Source organism: Antrostomus carolinensis, unplaced genomic scaffold, assembly GCF_000700745.2.
Source record: "Antrostomus carolinensis isolate BGI_N321 unplaced genomic scaffold, ASM70074v2 scaffold6414, whole genome shotgun sequence".
NCBI classification, from domain to species: domain Eukaryota; kingdom Metazoa; phylum Chordata; class Aves; order Caprimulgiformes; family Caprimulgidae; genus Antrostomus; species Antrostomus carolinensis.
Genome location: NW_010311311.1, coordinates 39,740 through 58,736, shown reverse-complemented (window position 1 = coordinate 58,736; position 18,997 = coordinate 39,740). Strand labels below are relative to the sequence as shown.

Genomic DNA, 18,997 nt, shown 5'->3' with positions numbered 1-18,997 from the left:
AACTTTCACACTCAGTTCAATATCCTATTGCCAAACTAGTGTTGAGGTATATGACAAGTAGGAACATCACTCAAACTTTTAAATGTATTTTTAGCTCACATTATGATATATTTGTAGCAGGCTGAGTAGCACCATGATGTGAATTCAGCTCAAAACCCAAATATATATAGATTTAATATTTTTACAGTACTAAAATACTAAAGCATTGCGTTAAAAAAAGTTTTGTTTACAATTTAATTTACTATACAACTCTCCTGCTTTTTTTTTTTTTTAATAGAAATTAATGATTTAAAACCACCACAGCAAGCCAGCTGCCTATTTTTTTTTTTTTTTTCTATTTCATCAACGGAATCACACAGAACTAACCCTGTTTCATTCATCTTGTGTAGGCATCGGTCTGTTCAATCTTCCTGGAAAAGAGGACACTTGCACCGATAAATGACTTGCACCACAATGTACATAATTATCAACACAAAAGCAATCTGCCATTCAGTATTTGAAGAGCGTACAGATCTTTAAAAACAGCAGAAGCCCAAGCTAACTAGTTGTAGTCTGTCGCATGCTGCTAATTATTACCTGTGGTTAATATAAAATCCTTTCCTTAAAACTGTACATACTTGAGCAATGAACTTGCCATAATAATTGTAGAAAACAGTTTACAGTATAGCTGTGTGAGATGAGCACCAGAAAAAACATGTGTTTTGTGTACTAAAGTATTCCCTTATATCCAGTAAGCCCCATTTTTACTGTAACTGACTGTATTAAAAATGGATATGTAGCCCACTAGCAGATGCACGGCTAAAACAAATGTATCTGCCTATTTTTTTTTAGTTTAAAAAAATTATCTTTGCATTTTAAAATCAAAGTAAACTCTTTTTTTTTTTCTTTTTTTTTTTTTAATGTCTTAGTACCTTAGCATTGTTCAAGTTGCCAAGCTTAGGTAGACAAAGTGCTTTTGAAACACTATTTAAAAAAAAATATCTCTCTATATATTTTATTGTCCTTTTCTAGGACTTGACTGGATAAGCAAAATCCAGAGGTCTTTTTAATTCCCATACGTTAAAAAGTAAGCTTATTTTAACACCAGGTAAATTCAATACACACATGAATGAAAAGGTCCTCCCTGTTGATGAAGAACATTTGACTACATCGACATTTTGTTATAAAGGCATTAACTGTTCGACTGTTAAAATAAAGACACCATTCTCTTAGATAGCACCATGGTTTTAGAATATCCAAACAAATTCAGTGTTTTGCTGTCTATTCATTATGTTTTATACTTATCTACTTTGTTAAATAAAATCAAGACTAATAAGATTACAGTAAAAACTGCATGTTAAAAAGCCATAATTCCAGTATTTCAGTACATCATAGATTCAGCACCAGATGTTATTTTAAGATTCCTGCAGTTGTAATACTACAGTATTATTTTTTTTAGGGTTTTTTTGCTCCTGTTCCATGACTATGCGAACTTGATGACACTAAAAGTGGCCACAGATGTGCAAAACTGTAAGAAAAAAAAAAATCCATTTGCAGATTCTCTCTTTCAGTAATGGAGCCAGTGTTTTCAAATGTAAATTGTGAAACACTTTTTTGTTTTTGTTTTTGCATAGGATGCTTTGGTCTTGTTTCCTACGTGCCATCTGTGACCACTTAAAAAAAATCAGTGGAAAATAAGTGCTCTAGTGAGATTTACCTCTTTTGCTGGTGTGCTGAGGCTTTTTCCACTGATGAGTTTTGTAAAAACACTGTTTTCTTCTCCACCCTTGCCTTCCCCAAAACCTAAAGAAGAACTACCCTACTGACAAGGTGTTTTTTCAAATGAGGTAACAACAAAGGTGTGAAGTTAGATATATCGGTTGTAAGGCCCTGTAACCCGTGTAAAGGCATATGGAGATGTAGTTACTGTGGAGTCTGTGGTGACCGACAGTGTCCTTTGTGCAAGAGACTTGATGAAGCGCACGTATGTTGGCTCTGAGGGTTCGTGTGGCTCAACAGGCTCCCGCTTTGCTTTTTTGCCGTAAGACTTCTGAGGCACGTAGTCTGGACCGTACTTTTCACATTCCTCTTCTTTCTCTCTCGCCTTCTCAGCCATCTTTGCCTCCCACAAAGCTAGACCATGTTTTGGCTCATTCATACTCTTGTGCTGGTAAAAGACCAGGGATATTCTGGTGGGATGGTTCCTGTTGGGATTTTTTAAGGGAGTCGTTGCGTGGAGCTCACGTTTTGCACACTCTATAAGAATTGACCCATGAGATGGAGCAACTGCCACTCCTCCAATTTCTGGATCCAGAAAGCTCTGCTCACTATCTGACCAGACTTCATCGGGATCCTCTGCTTTTTCTGGATTCAGCACATCAGCTTTATCTAAACCACCCTGGGGAGTAGTCCTATCATGGTTTTGACCTGGAAGCATGTTAGACAAACCATTAACTGCATGTGAAATCATTTCACTATCCTTATTTTGGAGATGCAGTGAATTAGGAGGACCACTAAACATACTTGAAGCAGAATGGTAGTTGTGTGCTAAATGTGGAGGGGGTTGCACGTGGTGATGTTCACTGGTTTTACTCATGGAGGCATAATCCATGCTCGAATTACTCAGGTTAGATTTTAACCTTGAGGCAACCTCCATAAAATGGCCGTCAGCCTCATGGGTGGAGTAAGAGGAAAAAGACCCTACGTGGTGGACATTTGGTCTAATGGTGCAATTACTGAAGGAGTCTACCTGCATATTTTGGTTTCCGTAATTCAAGTACTTGGGACCAAAACTCTGGTTATTCCCAAACCTATGCTGGTATAATGTCTGAATGGGTGGTAGACTTAGTTTAGACATATGGTCTTGGCTCTGGCAACTATACAAGTCCACGTGCTGATGCTGGGAAGGGTAGGAGCCCAAGTAAGAGGGGCAGTTGTCCATAGGTATATTTCCATTGCATTGGTAGGGTGGATATTGGTTATTTTGACTCAATGATCCTGAATAAGGGTGCATGGGACTGGAAGAATTCAAATAAGACCCCGTAGGCTGTGATGAGGTTGTATAGAGGTTCATGGGACTGGACCCTCCATAAGGATCTGAAGTGTATGAAGAGCTTGGATAAGCATTGGCTGGATTAGGCAACCTTACATAGAGATTTGCAGAACCTGAACCCGAGTAAGAGTTAATGGGATTTGACTGAAGGTTGTTTGGGAGAGTGCGCTGTGGATGCTGCTGCTGCTGTTGTGTGGCTGGTCCTGAAAGACGTAAAAGATCTGTAGATGTGAAAAGAAAGAAAAACACAGCACAAACAAGCTTTTTTTTTAAAAAAAAAACAACCAAAAACAAAACCCAAAAAACCCTCAGACAACAAACTACACACTTTATAGACCTTTCATTATACATATCTATGAAACTTCTAAGATAAGTATATCATATGATATGTTGACAGAGGTTCCCTTTCTTGTATGTCAAACACCATCCTTTAAGAAGCTGAATACACTAAGGCTACTCATCCTTTTTGGCATGTATCCAGTGAGATCAGATGCTAGTGGCAGTGGGGAAAAAGAGGACAGTGCAATCTGTTCAGTCACATGCACAAAATCCAGAGTTGAATCATCATTTAAGTAGCCTGTGAAATGGTGCATCAAAGTGCTCCCAAACAGCCGTGCACAAGGTGACCTTCTTTTCCCCAAGAATAAATAATTCTTCTCATCTATATTAATAGAACTGTCTAAAAAAAACCATCCCTCACTTTATGTAAAAAAAGACGGTGACATTCACTGTTAGAGAGAACAGTTCAGTAACAAGTGAGATTAACGGAAGACGTAAGAGCAAAACCATCATTCACTAAAGTGGAATGGCACTATTTGATGGTTACAAGCCTAGCCTGGGTCATGGGACAGCTGACCACTACTTGTAGGTATTTCCCTTGGAGGTATCACTTTTTTCTTCCCTGAGAAAGCTGCTGTAACAATAAAGTAGCCATGATTAACTCCTTCACTCAGGACTTTGAAATCTACTGATGAAAACTGCCAGGGATTGTTATGTGGATTTTTAAACTCTTTCTCCGCTATGGAAAGACCTGCTGCTTTTGGTCTTGAAGCAGAGAGTATAAATAGTGGTAAAGAGGTTAGGCTTGAATCCTCTCAAATGAGGAGGTTCTCCGTAACAGCGGCAGACAGTGAGTGATGTGTAGGTCATACTTTAAAATTTTATTGGGATGAGAATAATGGTTTTATTGAGACTCATTATAAATGGCCCTGATTTCTAGGAAGCTTACTACTGTTGATAAAGATTCTGATCAGATCCATGTGTTTACCTGCTAGCTGCTTCGCATGACCTGCCGCCTCAGAGCTGCCTTGCTTGTTGCGTGCTGCAGCAGACTTCTCTCTTTCAGCTTTGCTAGACCCATTCTCCAAGGAGGAAAGCTTTTCTGCAGCTGCTTTCTTTGCTTCTAGCTTCCTTTGCCGACACGTCTTGACAGGCTCTGCTAACATCCTTACTTTCCGGCGAAAGGAGGTAAGGACCTGGATGCTGCCATTCCTCTTCTTCTCCTCCTGGCCCTCAGTGCTTCCAAACTCATCCACGTCAGAGACTTTGTATAACGGGAGCACGTGGAGCTGCTCATCTTCTGGTGTTTGGCCAATTTCACGATTGTCTTCTCTAGTTAGTGTGCAAACCTGTTGGAAGGGTGTGTTAGAGTAACTCTCTCAAACCGGTCTAAGAAGAGTAGATCTGACCTCATTAATAATGCAGACCTCATTAATGTTTATAAATATGTAAAGGGTGAATGTCAGGAGGATGGAGCCAGGCTCTTCTCAGTGATGTCCAGTGGTAGGACAAGGGGCAGTAGGTGCAAGGTGAAGCATAGGAGGTTCCATGTAAACATAAGGAAAAACTTTTTCACTGTGAGGGTGACAGGACACTAGAACAGGCTGCCCAGAGAGGTTGTGGAGTCTCCTTCTCTGGACACATTCAAAACCCGCCTGGACGCTTTCCTGTGTGACCTACTGTAGGTGATCCTGCTCTGGCAGGGGGGTTGGACTAGATGATCTTTCGAGGTCCCTTCCAATCCCTAACATTCTGTGATTCGGTGTGAAATTCTAGCCTGTGGGTTTACCTTGCCCTGCCACTGTCAGCATTGGCATCTGGCAAACTATTGGTAAACTGTAAGTTTCTGTGCAATTTATGCATATCACAACAAGCCTGCAATTTCATTTCTTCCATTGCTCTGTTGGACAATGTTAATAGAAATGGAAAGTACATAGTACCTATTTATTGTATGTGTGCTAAATGAACAGTATAGTTAGGGATTAGCCTAACGTGAAATAACTGTGTGATCCGTTGTAGCGTGGCCAGAGAGCTGAAACAGTGGAGCCTGGGACTTGGTACTCACCTGAAGGTTTTTTCACTATAATACATTAGCGAGCTACCTATTAGAAATAGCGTGCAAGATAACATATTGCCACTGTATTTCACACTCCCTTACAGCAGCTCCTTGCAAAGGAGCAACTCACTGTACTGTTAATAATAAGATTTAAGGAGGTTGCTGTTGTGTCATGCAGCATGCTCATTGTGTTAGCTCCAGCTAAAACAGGTATTGGGAGGATCTCAGTGGAAAAAAGATGCTGATACAGGCATATTCTGTAGCAAAATCATTGCATCAGCCAGTTTTAGGAAGAAAGCTCAGGTAGAAATAAATTGTATTGGTGGCAGTTGCCTTGTCAATTAAATCAGACTCTGGGCTGTAAAAATCTAATTGGTATTAAAAAAAGTAGATATTCTCTCTGGTTGTAATAAGAGCTGTACTGTGAATCTAGGTAGTTGCTTCAAATTACAACCATGATGATTATTCAAAACTGAAGATTATTCTTTCTCACATTTACCCTAACTCTATTGTCACAGGGAGAGTAGGCATGGAACAGAAATAATCCAATACGCATTGAAAACCATCTTGCTTTTCTGGCATCTTCTACAGAACCTTTGCTGTACACGCTAGAGATCAGAACTGAAGAGAATAAAGGGCGTGTGTACAATACAAAGGATGTCAAGGCTTGCAGACTTTCTGCTCATCCCAAGCAGGAATGAAATCCACAAGTTCCAAAATGCTCCTGGTTAAGAAGTTATTTGTTTCAGTTTTATATTTTATTAGAAGATATAATCCAAAGTTGTTAGAAAATAAAGTGTTTCAACAGGACAAATATAAACCACTTTGTGCCAGGAACACTGGCACAGGCACTTCAGCCCTGCTGGGACCTTCTTTCCGTTGTCTCCACGGTTTCTCTTTTACTAGTTCTACATTAACACTTTCTTTAATACACCGTAAGTCTCATTCATTTGAATGAAAAATTACGTAGGGGGTAATAAATTAGCTCAATTACTGCTTAATGTTTCTTTGTTTAGCAATCTGCGTTATGCAAATATAAATCTAAACAGACGGGAGATAATGAGTTAAATATACGAAATCAGTGCTGAAGTAAGGACGCTGTATGCATCATGGACTTACCAGTGTACTCCCGTTCTGCATGTTGTGCAAGTCTCTGTGAGCATGAGCACAGAAATCCAGGCAGGCAGTGACCCCTGAGAATGGGCGACCTTCTTTTAAACCCAGGCGACACTCGGGTGCTCTGTGTTCATACTCGATCTGGAAAGAGACGACAGGTATCACTGCAACTGAGCTGGGTGCTCCAGCATACAGAATTAGCCCTGAATGCTCCACCCTGACAACATGCAAGTCTCCCTACATCTCGGAGGTGGCAACATATGGATCTTGAAGGCAAATAAAATCAAGCAATTTGATGGCAATTTCATATCCGCACTTCATTCCTTCCTGCTTGGTTCCCTGTTACCTTCTGCCTCTGGCATGATTGTGAAATTGGCCAGTAATACTTTTCCTTGTGTATTGCTTTTGATTCTCTGCCAGTGGTTGGTGTTTTGACATGACAAATGCAGCACGTGGTTTCAGTCTGGCACTGCAAGAGTAATATGTTTGTGTAGACTGGAAATATACCGAGCTATTAAAGTAAAAAGGGCTTTAGAAAACTGACTTCAGAATGACTTAATGAAAAATAATAATTTGCTTTTTGATTTGTAATATTTTGGTGCACAAAAAGTATATTTCATTGGCTTAAGTACAACTCTAACCCCTGACCAAAAGGAGAGATAATTCAGTACTTTCTACCTGTGCACTCATTATTAAGGAGATTCACAAAGAGTTGATAACGCAGCAGTGAACCTTACACACACACAAAAGGGTTTTTATATGGAAGATCAAGCCTTAGACAAATGAGGGTTTCAGATTTTATTTATAAAAAATGAAACCATATTTGTAAAATACTTTGCTGAAATTCATTTCAAGTGAATGCAAAAAAATCTACACTTAATGAAACTGAATGGATCCCAGTTTAAGTTAAGGTGAAGTTAGAAGTTTTGCCAAGTCTTGATCCAAGGTCACTAAAAAGACATCTATTTGCTCACAGATCTTTATTTTTAAAATCTGGAATATTTACTTCCCTGGAAGCTGAAAATAAAAGCTGAACAAAACTTGAAGCATGTAAACTTCTTTGGAATTAAACAAGAGTGGTCTGAAACGTTAGGCAGACTATAATTTTCTGATTAAATATACTGGTTGGACCTGATGATCCTTGTGGGTCCCTTCCAACTCACAACATTCTATGATTCTGTGGTGCAACTGTTCTCTGAGATGTTCTGTTGGGTCTAGTTGGAAAAACAGACCCTTTCCAATTCTAGATTTTAATCCAGACTTGGATTACAATAAATCTGGGCATTTGGAATTTCTTTTCAGGATTCAGAGGGGGACTGGTTTTAGGGCTTCTTGATTTTAGAACCTTTTACAATATCATACAAATTAGGCCTTGATCATCTCTTTAAAGCCAACGACAGTAGCTTGATCAGGGTTTCCCCACAAATACAAGGTCTGCATGAAACTCCTGAAACAGGCCAAACTATACACATGCCTTATTAGACAAGGTAGAAATTGAAACTTGTAAGAGCATGTATTTCAACAAGTGTTGGGCAGGACCACGGCTTACATGGAGAAAAGTTCTTTTGTGAATTTTTGTGGGAAGAGAAAAGCAGCCCAAGCAAAGAACCATTTTATTGTTCACCACCCCCTCATTTTTTCTTCTTCCTCTTCCGTTTTCTCTTGCAGAATGTCTCTCAGATATGTGGACAGATAACCACAGCTAGTGGGCATACAGCCACAGTTTCCTCCATAATGAGTCTCCACACATTATCTGATCGGGTAAGTGAAATTAGGTACGTCTCTACTGAATCTGCTTACCCTGTCTAGTCGCTACTAATTATGCAGTAAAGGAGTGAGTTTTATGGCAAATAAAAATGGACAGGTTTGTGTTAGTTTACTGTTCCTGTTACAGCTGGTTGCTACAGCATAATGCTGTCAACAGGAAAGAAGGAAGATGCCACAGTCTGCGGTGATGCTGAGAGTCTGGAGACTGTAAATTCTGTGGATGTTTGTAATGGCAGTGAACCTGAGCAATGAGAGCAAAGGCCAACAGTTATGCTTTTGCATGGGGTATCTTGTCAAATTTTGATGTAAATATCTGAAAGACATTTGGTAAAGGAATGCAGATGAGGGACAGCCACACCGAGAACCTCATACAAGCTTTGAATGTGCTGGTATCTGTGAACACTACTTCACAGAAAATACATGCGCGCGATCCCCTCACGCAAGAAGGCTGGTGCAGGCGCTTGTGTGCATCCGCAGGGCTGTGTGTGTTCAAATATGAAACTTCATTTTAAAAGCGTGTTTGTAATGGCTGCTTTGGTGAAACCTAAATTAATCTGCCACTTGGGAGAGGACAACTGAAACTGCAGCTTTGTGACTGTAGTGCAGTATGATACACTGCCTTCTGGCACCGCTGCCAATCTCGCACCATCTTCATGGCTGTTTTACTAGTTTGGCTGGTGAATCATGCTAAATTCAGAAATTTGTGTTGTAGAGCTGAAGAGTTCTGCTCAACTGTGAAGTAATTTTATTGTGTTGATGTAGGTGAAAAGACTAGTTCTATTTAGTGGACCAAATTCTGCTAGTTTTACTTTTGAAAGCATTTTAAGTGGAATTGTTCATTTCCATTTGTCTTTCCCCTGATGTCAAAGGAATACTGACACAAAATTTACATAATGGTTTGGTGCAAGGTTGAAGCATTTGGAAGTGTGGTAAAAAGCGGGTTATTTGCATGACTGTTCCAATTCCTTTTTTTCCTCAGCATACCTGGTTGTTATATGCATCAGGTGCAAGCTTCTTGTAGGTAGGTGCCATCAGGGTTGACAGGTTCTGCAAATTGGATTCTAGTTTTTCTTCCTGTTAGGAGATAAAATTTAGTTCAATGACGTTTTCGTACTGTATGTATGCGATCGAAGAAGTTAGGGTCTTTACACAATTATGCTTACACTGATAGTTGTGTAAAGGCCTAAACCACTATCATTCTCGTTTAGACAATAACTCTTGTGCATCTCCTTTTAATTTTATTGTTTCACAACCTTTAAAGTAATGGAAGTAGTAGTGTGATCCTTGCAAGCAGACATCACATGCTATAATCTTAATTTGGTTTATATTAAAACAAATCACATTCTTCAACATGGAGATTTTCTGGATCCAAGCGTGATGATCCTCGTTATTTTCGCTATTGGAGTTTTGGGAAAATAATACTCTTCAGAAAACTTGAGAGAAATAATATCAGAATGGTCCATCAAGTAAGTCTGGCTAATTCAAGGGTTCTGCACATTGCAGTGACAGCGCTGAATATCTTTTCATGCACCAACTAAAAATTATTAAAATACTTCAAACTTCAAAAAGTTCCCAATTCTTAAGCAATGAGGAACTGTGGATGTGTCTAGTAGCTGGTGATATGGAGGTAGGAATGATCACATTTCTTTCTTTCTATAAGGAGAGGACACACTCTCAAGATGAAAGGCTCTTTAAAACTGAAGTGATAACATACTCCAAAGTTGCTCCCCATCATCTCAGCATGAGAATCCCAAATTCAAAACCTTGTTTGTTTGAGGCCCTTATTTTTAATTTCAAGTGCATAAAGAGCAGTGACATAGCAGAGTGGTATACTTGTTTTTAGGAGTATTTTAGGAATGTGTGAAGAGCTGTGAAAACCGATGGGTTTGAGAGAGACATGTTGGTGAATTAAGAGTTTGTATCTCCTGCTATGGGACTGTATCCTAATTTGGGATGCCAAAATGACATTATGAAATTGTCAAAAATATCTTGCTGTGACCTTGTGGCTGCTGCCAGAACTTGGAGCTTTTGTATGGCCTGTAGGTTACCATTTGTAAGTGTTCTAGTTTTTATTGGTGAGGATCCTATCTATATTGTCAATAAACTGTGTCTGTTCTATGGGACCCAGCTCCTGGTCTGGAAGCACACTTTGGCTGCCCCCAGCTTTGTGTGGGAACAAGACTGGAGGGTAAAACCATCTTCCCTGCCCAGCTCTGGCTTCTGTGGGAAGTAAATCCAGGAATGCAAGCTGGAAGAGTGCCCTGGTGGGCTCTGGCCAGGTATCCAGCTTAGAAAATTTAGGGGGTTTAGGGTTGCAGGCTATGATAAAAGGAGGCTTTGTGGCCACAGCATGATTGAAGGAGACCCATTCTGTAATTCTCTGGGCTGTAGAAGAGCAGCGGGGAGGAAAAACTGTATGTAAATTATTATGATATTCTAAATAGTGTGCTATTCCCAGCACATGGCATAGGATGCAGAAGCACCTGGCTCTCTGATCATGTGAAAGAAATGCTTGTATTGTGTAAGACACCAGAATACAGTGAAAGGTTGGACCTCTGCGTCAGTACACAAGCAAGGGACTAAATTTGCACGTGCTTGCCAAAAACCAGACTGGGCCATTGGAGCCTCCCAGACCCATGACTAGCTGGAGGTGTCCAGGAGTCGCTGCAGTCGTAACTTCAAAGGTATCTTGTGCCCAGGCTGAGGTCAATGGGTTTTTTTATTATTCTGATTCATTTAAAACAGTTGACAGTTTGCTGTAACACAGAGCCCAGTCTGGAAACATTCAGGGGGGCAGGACTGTATGTACAATGAGTCTTTCTATCCTCTTCCTCCTATTGTCATCTCAGAGTTTCATCATGCTTGTCTCCATGCAGTCTGCTCTGGTTCCCAGTTGCAATGTTATGTGCCTTTCCTTGGTAAACCTTCTGCTCTGCCACTGGGGAATGCCCAATTGCCGGCCTAATACAGCCACAATTATTCAGGCCGTGCCCTCTCCTCTAATTGTGAAAGCCTGCAAACATGGTTTCGAGTCTCAGGGCTTTTACCAGCTGTCAGAATTTGGACAGTCAATTCAGCTGGCTCAGTGACTGGAATCAATCAGTTTTGACTGGCAGTTATTTAATTACCCTACATGTATGCCATGCAGGCAGGGCTCTGGCCCCTGGTCTCTTGTACTGTGTCTCTATTTACAGAGTGCCAGAAAACATTTCCTTGCAAATGAAGCTCATTTTAGAAATGGACACCAACCTCTTTTGGGTCATCCCCCATCAGCTTAAACTTTCTTGGAATCTTGCTTCTGGCAAACTTACAACCATTGTAGTACATGCTCCAGGAGCAACCAAAGGAAAATGAAGCACCACAAGTTTCAGGGTCCAGCCCTTGACATGCGCAAGTCCGTCTGAAAAATAAGAGAATATGTCTGTTACCAGCAGGTGAGTCACCCCGGGGCACTCCCGCAGTGGGCATCAGTGTCCTGCCCGTGCTCTGGGGAAATCACTGGTCTTGGATCATCTTCCATCAGTAAATGACGAAGAAACGAAAGAGGGAGGCATGAGCATTATAGCAGAAGAATTTACCGGAGCAATCTGATGGTTGCAAAGCAAGGACTATGGGGTTTCTGTGCTTCTGTGAGAAACCTGGCTTTGCTCGAAAGAGAGTATGTTTGCGTGGTGCCTTGTTAGGTAGTGATATTCATGGTACCTGCAAGGGGCATATGCTGATGGCACTGCAAGAATGTGGGAGCCCTTTGACAGGGGCTAAACAATAATTCCTGAAATATGACTCTACCCATGAAGCCAAAGTTACATGCAGTGATAGCTATGTTCATTTTGGTCTAAATGTTCTTCGCTATCAGAAAGACATGGGAAAATGATATAGTGCAATTTCTTTAGATTCATGCTAGCTTCTGTAGGGTCAGAGTGTGATTTAGTGCATCTAGTTTTCATTTCAAGGTTGAGGTATCTGCTGTCCTGGGTCCTGCTGAGATCTCGTCCTTTAAATACACTGAGATGCTTCACAACTCTGAGAAGATGTTTTTCCCTGATTCCTAAGAACACTTACTTTGCTTTTCTCACAAGGTTTGCAGGTTTTCAAACTGCCTGAAAGAGCTGGAAAAGTGATGCATATTTCAGGGTAATACCACGAGCAGAGGTGCCAGGTCCAAAGCTGAAGGTGGGGTTGCAAGTTTGGTGAGCATACCCGTTGCTCCACTTACTCTTCATTCAGGGCGCAGCGCCGGTTCGTGAGCGTGCCGTACTTTCTCAGGGTGTCGGTGAGTTCGGAGTAGAGCTTGTCAGCCAGGCTTGTTGGGATTCCCTCCCAGACCAGGATGAGAATCACAATCACGGCCGTCTCACACGTGTGGCCTGCTCGTTCACGCACCAAGCAGAGTAGCTTTTCCTCCTGACTGCTTCTGCGGACTACCTGCATGCACAGCAACACACACCCCCAGAGCCCCAACAACACAAACAATGTGTTTCTTAGTGCAAAGAGCAAGAGAATAGGAAACCTCAGGATTAGTGTGTGTGTGGGGAGGTTACTTCTACTTCTGTCTTCCTCTTTGTTTCTGGCAGCTTGGTCCATTTTTCTCATTTAGTGATAGGGGCCCAGGCTACCCTTCCTGTTCAATGGAGCTGACTCTAAGAGGCTAGGCTTGACTGGAAAGCCATGGTGGTGGAAACCAGCTTTGTAAAGGTGTTCCCCATGCTCTGATTCAGGAGGAATGTTCTCCTGAATCTGTGATATGGTACAAGTGGCCCAGATTGATTAGCAGGCAAAAGGAAGTGAGCAGTGAGATGCCTCCCTGCACAGAGCTGGGCGGTAGACACCTGCACTTAGGGCAGAGCCATGCGGGGAAAGGCAGGCAGCTAAGGAAGGGACTAAATAACTGGACTTGGGAGCTCTCTGCCTTTCCCTTCCAAACTTAAGCAGCTATACTTGTAATCAGCCACTCAGTTTTGTGATCTGCCCTTACTACACACAAACATTACAGTGATGAGAGGAAAGCAGTAGATGTTGTTCAAATTAAAGTGTCCTTGCTTCTCAGTGGTTGTGCTGCTGTGGGGATTTCTGAAGAAAAGGTGCAGTTTAGCACATGTAAAGTCTATAATCATGGATCAGATTTTCCTCGTCCTGTCTTTCTGCAGCCTCCCCAAACCACTCAGTAATTTGTGCAAAGGTACCACAGTGTTTGCTAAGAGGGTGTCCTAATGCCTCTTGAACTGGAAGGGCATTTTAAAAACATCACAGTGGCGCTGTGGACTTATTTGTCAGCTAAAATTAAAGAGCAATGAGAACGCCTGGTGTTGTGAATCTTTAAGTGAAACTGCCTTCCTTCTCAGATTTCCCTAACTTTAAGCTAAATTTTATTCTTGCTGTTCTCCATATAACAAGGAAATGGAGTGTGAGAGACAGAGGTGGGAGCAGGCTACAGGCGTCCTGTAATGCTGCTGCTGCTGAGCTATTTTAAGTTTTGGAGAGTCAGCTAAGAGAAGGACATGTCACTGCTGTCTGCTTACATGAACCATCATACTGACCTAGACTGGTCTTAACATTTCTGTGCATCACTTACCCATTTAGCAATTGGACATCCTTGAGAACTTTTGCCTTCTTTCCCAGTGTAGACAACCCTCTCAATCCTTATAGCTTTACCCTTCTGTCCAAATCTTAAACAAACAAAAATATGTACAATAAGCAGATTGATTTGGTTCTCTGTGCACACTATAAAGATGTAGCACATTTGCCAGTCTTATCTTAAAAAATAAACACTATGAATTACAGGGAGGGATGTGCAATGCAGTTTATCTTGCTGATTTTATTATAGTGGTGGATTGATACATTAAGAGAGGGAAAAGTCTTTAATACATCCTAGAAGAGTAAAAATTATCCATATTGCATTAATATTCCCCAAACCCTTTAACTGTTTCTGTAGAGAATTTGTTATAGATGACATTTTGAAAAGTGGACTTGAAGTCTCTCTATTTTGGGGAGGAATTTTACATTTTTCTTTAATTTCTGGGTTAAACATGAAGTTATTACTCTGAAATGTATATAATTAAGTTGTCATGGAACAGCTGGCATGCTGTAGTCAATCTATTAATTTTCTGTGCTTGTTTCTGGCTTAGAAACAGTATGAATCACTTAAGTCATGATTAATTTGCATCATATCTATTTCCTTTACTTTATCATCTGCTCATAGACTGTTACTTATTTACTTCTGCCTGACTTCTATACTGAATTAGGATCACAAGGTACCCTCAAATGATGCCGTATGTGTGTCTCTTTTTGTGACTGAGGTGGGCAAGCTCGGCTCTTGCTGAAGCATTTAATCACGGTGATTATGCCATCAAGGCAAAATCTAGCCCCACATGCAAGTAGTGCTGTTACCCAGAGCAAACAGGATCCACTTTCCACATCCTCTGATGGACCAGATGGAAATACATGGCAAATGTTAAGTGAAGCAAATCTTGAATCAACAAAAAGCATCAGACCTGTTAAGCCATTTCCAGGCCCATTTTTGGCCAGGTCTCTCCCCAGGCTGCTGCAGCTGGGGGGTGCACACTTGCTGAGCCCTAGAGCACACCAGGTCTCGGGTGAGGCCGTGCGTTAGAAACCTCAGCGTCTGCAGCGTTACAGATCCAGCTGCCGTGTTGACTTGGCTGCATTTTGGGGACTGGACAAACTGCACTTCCATCACTGTTTCTTCAATTCTGCTGCTGCTCTCACTGGCATTGCCTTTTGTTTGGTTGTTTAGTTTGTTTTTTTAAAAAAATAACCAAGTATGGGGACTAAGTCACAATCCCCTTGTTCTTTGCGTGTTACCTATAGAGCAATCAAGATAGTTCCTTCCTGTTTTGCAGCCCTTTAATGATGCCTTGAGAACTTTTGACCTTTCATCCCTCTTGTTTTTGCACTAAAATCTTGGTGACATATTTAAGAGCAAGTATTTCTATTTAAACTTCTGTCCTGTAAAGGAAATGAAAAATGCTTATTTTTAGATGTGATCTCATTGTGAAATTTCAGTGTCACAGGAAATTATACAAATAAAATCAAGTTGTACTACACATGTTCTGCAGGCAGCTCTTAGATCTCTTTTTCCTAATTAGGCTTGGATGTTAGTATATATTTGTTTCTTTAATTAACCACATTAAAAAAAATCTTAATATTTTCTATCTATTTGCTAATCTGGATTGCAGGACAACTGTGCGGATGCAGCTATAGAAATATGTTGTACGTTACACGCTGGAAATGAAATTTGTGCCTGAGGTTTGTCGTGCTTGCTTTCAAGCCAAAGCTGATTGGCTTTAAAGCCAGAGCAAAACTCACAGAGCATGAAGTAGGGATTGGGAGAAGGAAGAGGTAAAATGTATGTATCCATTGTGGATTCTGCAAGAAATTTGTTCTGGTATAGCTAAAATATTAACTGCAAGTCTGAATCCAAATCTTGGTTTGTTTCACAGTGCTGATACCTAAAAAGTCAATCCATACTAATGGGAAGCCAGTTTAAAAGTGCTTCAGTTGTGTTTAGTGTCACACACTGCACACATGTGCTTGAGAGTATCTTTATAGCCAAGTGCTTTTTTAACTTAGGGATACAAAATTAACTAACAAGGAGGAGTTCTGGAGTCCTTCAGGCAGGGAATTGCACAGTTCACACTATATGAACAGTTGAAAACTAGCCATTGTTCAAATGGCTGCTGCTATACTCTGCTGAACCTGGCTGAGTAGATGCATGTTATCTATAATCTCTCAGGATTTCCTTCTGCCAACATGAAATGAAATTAAATGCAAAACAAAAAAAGAAAAAAAAAAGAAAACAGGTGAGGTCAATATTAAGGATGAAAAATTACATTCCAACGTAAAGAAATGAAAAAAGTTTCATCTCTAATAACTGACATAATGACATGAATGACTTTCCTCTTTTATTGTTATTTGTAAATACTAAAGAATTAACCAGTCAATGAGAGCTCTGGAGATAACAAATTCTAAGAAGATTCTCAAGAGGGTCAGCATTCACTCTCCCTTTGTAGGAAGAAGCTGATTAATGTATTTCACATGCATCTGAGCTGCTCACGTAGCTGAAAACAAGTATTGGGGTAAGCCCTGCACAGGAGTCACAGGGAAGGAGGTGCTAAGAAAGAGAAAGGACCTTGGGACTCAGTGGTAATTAAAGAGTTTAATATGCCCTAAGTGGCCCGTGGCTGTGCACTGATGAGCACAAGCTACAGACCTTGCTAAGAAATGGCCCTCCTTAGCCCAGACACAGCACTGCAGTAATGCCCATTTGCTTTTGGTTCTGCAACTAGCTGGAGGGAGGTTCTTTGCAGTTCTGGAGTCCAGATTTTTATGGCATTAACAAATCAAATTCCCATCTGTCTCTGACTTACTGGGGAGCTTTTTGTTTGCTTGTTTGTCCAGAGGGGAACTGAGTTCCCAGATACCTCTCAAAATCTGGCCATTAATGTCCATGCATGCCAAAAGCTACAAGTAATTAAGAATTCACAGTGCAGAAGTCACTTTTGTGACACTTTTAAATTTAAACACCTTAGAAAGGCTGATGGGTTTTGCACTTACACATATTTTTAAATAGCACACATCACGTATCTGCTCTGTGCCGTTCAAATTTCCTGGTTTGGTTGGCTTGGATGTAATGAATATATCATGGGTCGCAACACGATACAGGGATTCTCCACAATCAAGGCAAGGCTGGTTTTGTGCAGTACTCTGAGGAAGCAGGATGTTTTTTCACAAAACTACTTATTGATTCTTGGGCTGAAATCCTATCCAGCAACTTTCTGTCACTCCTTTGGACATGACTGAGTCAGATTTAGCCCTTTAGGGGTTGTACTATATACTTAGTAATTTGAGGGGAGGAAGCTAATTTTGGAGTGAGGTATTCTGCTCTTCATCTTCCTTCTACCTTGGCATTCTCCTACCCAGAGGGAGCACCAGGTCCATGCCTGCTTTTGCAGCCACTGCCAACTGTCTTGCTTGGCAGGCTGGTGAATACTTGTTCCTGCTTGGGTTTACTGGCATCTGTCTCAAAGTACGCAGCCTGTGCCAGCCAGCAGACTATTAGCTCTGTCAAATATTGTGACTCCCTAGTGAATAGTACAGTGCGTAATGTTGGCAACACTGGAGTAGCTAAGCCTACAAGTAATTACTTGATTTGCAATTGTTTATTTCTTTATGTGCAAAAGCTGGAAAAATTCTGACATCTACAAAAGGATAAATGTTAATCTGCCCTGTGCCTTTGCACTTATTACCTTTCTTCCATGATCTCTCTAATAGCTGCCACATTAGGACCGGCTCCTAGATGGGTATAGAAAGGACCTTCATCTTTTTCAATAATTTGCTCTGTTTAAAACAAAATAAAGGTTATTACTTCGAAGCTTAATTATTTAATGTAAAAAGTCACATTGCAAAGCTTACATCTAGCTCATTAGAATACTGCTGTTTGGGTCTGGGGTCAGAGTTTTCAAACACTTATGTCTAAAGTACACCCACGCAATTTGTACAGAACATGCAAAGCACGTGGCTAATCCTGCAAACAGCCGTGATACGGACTGTGTGCCCTTCGTTGGCAAAACACTTGTTTCACATCTTGAGCCCTACACTGAAATTCACAAGGCATTTTCCTGTTATCACCGAACAATTGTTTCTCCTTCTCCCACTTCCTCCTCTCCCACTATCTAGAAAGGAGGATAAACGGCATAACAACAGTAAATATTGACGTTAGTGAGCTGTATAGTACTTGTTTTTAGCAGACATGTTACAGTGTAGGAACCTACAGCTTGAGAAAGTGGCCAGTAAGGTTACATAAAGGATTTCTGCCACCCACAGAAAGACTCTGTGAAATGGAAAAAAATAAAAAAAAATAAAAAAAAGCAAGTTTGCTGAAAGAAATCCTGCACAAGGCTTAGTCAAAATGCTTGCTAAGAATGTGGCCTCAGTTTTCTGTGTGTAGGTAGGACCATGTCAGCATTCCCAGTATATGCTGCATGTGTTTTGATACCAGGAGGCAGGCTCCAGGAGCGAGAAAGAAATGGCCAGGCTCTGCCTGTGTTCAGGAGGAGACAGTGGAGCTGTGCTGACTTGTCTGAGGGCTGACTTTATGCTTTCTGCCATGCTAGCTGCAGAGGCTGCATGAGGTGGTGCTGCTCTTGACATACAGGCTCCAGAAGCATGATGAAGGCTTCCTATGAACATGAACGTGTCAGTGGGGGAATGGCTTAATTTAATCTTCCTAAGGACAAGAGTTGGTAGGAAAGAGCAATAAGCCCTGTCAATTATGCTGTGGCACTGGGTTCTTCAAAAACGACAGGAACTAAGTTTCATGCTCCTTTACTTCCTAGAGGGTCTGCTAAGACTGAAGAATTAAAATGCAAGTTGAGAATAAGCTCTTTTGCTTAGTTAGCAGTTGCAGTGCTGGCTAAAAAAGTTGTGAGAATAATGAAATGATTGCCAGAAAAACTTGTGCCAAATACATTGGAGAAACTGTCTCGTGGAAAAAAAGAGCAAAAAACCAAAAACCAAAAAACTTCAGTATTTTTAAAAAAACTACAACCTACTTTTGTAGGTTGTTTCTTATAAAACAACAATGAACAGCAAGAAACTGGCTTCCAGTTTTCTTCCTGGGAGCTTTGGAAATCCATTACCTCCTCTTTTTGTTCCCATGAATCATCTCTGAGACATAGCCCCAAGCACTTGAAAAGACAAAAAGGTCCATTTTGCAGTTTTGGAGGAGC

The 18,997-nt window shown here is 40.9% G+C and overlaps 1 protein-coding gene across 1 annotated transcript in view; it reads right to left on the bottom strand.

Moving 5' to 3' along the window:
• Positions 1-886: 886 nt before the first annotated feature.
• Positions 887-18,997, bottom strand: part of TET2 (tet methylcytosine dioxygenase 2) — a 29,686-nt gene continuing 11,575 nt past the window's right edge. The window contains exons 3-10 of the mRNA XM_010166688.2: positions 17,516-17,606; positions 13,822-13,915; positions 12,466-12,674; positions 11,499-11,649; positions 9,234-9,323; positions 6,486-6,623; positions 4,299-4,659; positions 887-3,252 (exon numbers count right to left, since the gene is read on the bottom strand). Of these exons, the coding sequence (XP_010164990.2) occupies positions 1,847-3,252; positions 4,299-4,659; positions 6,486-6,623; positions 9,234-9,323; positions 11,499-11,649; positions 12,466-12,674; positions 13,822-13,915; positions 17,516-17,606 (2,540 nt within the window). The 3' untranslated portion in view covers positions 887-1,846. The remainder of the gene's footprint in view (positions 3,253-4,298; positions 4,660-6,485; positions 6,624-9,233; positions 9,324-11,498; positions 11,650-12,465; positions 12,675-13,821; positions 13,916-17,515; positions 17,607-18,997) is intronic.